Genomic DNA, 1,581 nt, shown 5'->3' on the forward strand with positions numbered 1-1,581 from the left:
AGCAAAGTGACCTCCGTAGCAACCGATCTGCCATACAGCTAGGTTCCAGCGGCTCTTCTCACAATCGGGGTTGACGGGCAATCGGTAGACATCTACCAGCCGACAGAATGTACTAAAATATATATATATGCAGTTCCATCATCTACAAGGCTTGTTCAATGATGGCTTAACTGCACGCGTTCGGGTGGTCTGAGTGAGCGGAGAGCGAAGCCATGCTCAGGCGCATATAGAGTGCAGGCGTTGCGGCTTACTCCCCATCTTGAATTGCTTTTGAGAAATAGCTCAGTACTCCAGGCATTCTTATATATATATGTCGCTCATCTACCGGGGAATATCATTGAACAAAGTACCGGTAGCAGGCTCTTGACCGTGCCGCTCTTGAACAGGGATCGCTCCAATGAGTATCTCTTGATCAACTAGTGTTACTAGAGGATTCATGATTTATTTTACCTTGTAGTCGTTAGGATCGGCCCATGCCAGCACCCGAGGAGATCGACTGTAGTTCCGATCCACCGCTCGGATCACCCGGCTGGCTGTTACATACATCATATCTTCTGCTTCGCCCTCATGTCAAACCACTCCCCCTTTGGCGAAGATCCGCCCGTGCAGTCGGTGTCCTATGCAACAACCCCCTTCGCACCGTCGGTTCTTCCCCTCGGCCCTAGACATGTCCCTTACGTAGCCCACACGCCCGCTTCAAACTTCGGCAAGAGGAGACTTAGCAGCCAACATAAACAATTGGCTCTATTGTCTTGCACGCTGCTGGTAGTGTTCGTAGTTGGAACGCACCTTTGTCGGCTGAAGAGCAGCGGTGGGAACAGGGCAGTGCTGACGAGCAGGAGGCTGGCAGCAGCTGATGGAGACAAACTGAGAATGCTCGAAGAGGCCCTTCCGTTGGAGTTGTGCGAATTCATCATTGCGTCAACCGGATCTTCACCATCGCCGGTAACTTCAGCTGTGCCTTCAGTTCCATCAGGGCAGACAGAACTACAGAATGGAGAGCCAAGAAGAAAAAGGAAAGCAAGTCACACCCACCAGCAAGATACCATGGCACCCGGAGCGTTTGAGGTGTTTGAATACTGGACTGAGTCTTCCACAGCACCAGGGGAGTTTTGGGGGCCGCTTTCTGAAGACGCAGGTAATGGATCAGAAACCCAGGAGCAACAGGCGAAGAGGGCGAGAATTGCCGAGTGGAGCATGGATCCAACTGTAGATTTAGAAATGCTTTTGGAAACTTCGCAGAGCATTTCTTCAGGTGCATTCTCTGCAAGGGAGCATCCGTTTGCTTTCAGCGCTGGAAACGGCCCACAGACTCCCGGGGCGGCGAATCCACTACAAGCAGACATTCCTACTTTAGAGGCGTTTCCGACTGTTTATGGGTTTCAAGATGCGTCTGAAGGGTCGTCAAGCAGTTACTGGCAAGAAACGGTACACACTGCGTATACAGAGCAAAATACGAGAGAGATGTTAGCGTTTGAGCGGCAGCTTGTAGATGAGTCACTCTCCAGCAATGGCAGCAGCCCGGTGGAAGTTGCCGCAGGCAATAGTGAGCACGTTCATGCAGGGGCCATGACAGTAGGT

General features: G+C 51.7%; 1 protein-coding gene across 1 annotated transcript; it reads left to right on the top strand.

The window, feature by feature from the left end:
* Positions 1 to 567: 567 nt before the first annotated feature.
* EMH_0095330 (uncharacterized protein) lies at positions 568 to 1,357 on the top strand (the record flags this gene model as incomplete). Its single annotated transcript, XM_038023188.1, has 2 exons — positions 568 to 1,138; positions 1,293 to 1,357. 2 exons carry the CDS (start codon positions 568 to 570, stop codon positions 1,355 to 1,357), a joined length of 636 nt encoding a protein of 211 aa, XP_037879042.1.
* Positions 1,358 to 1,581: the final 224 nt, after the last annotated feature.

Source organism: Eimeria mitis, genomic scaffold, assembly GCF_000499745.2.
Source record: "Eimeria mitis Houghton genomic scaffold, Emh_scaff8568, whole genome shotgun sequence".
NCBI classification, from domain to species: Eukaryota; Apicomplexa; class Conoidasida; order Eucoccidiorida; family Eimeriidae; genus Eimeria; species Eimeria mitis.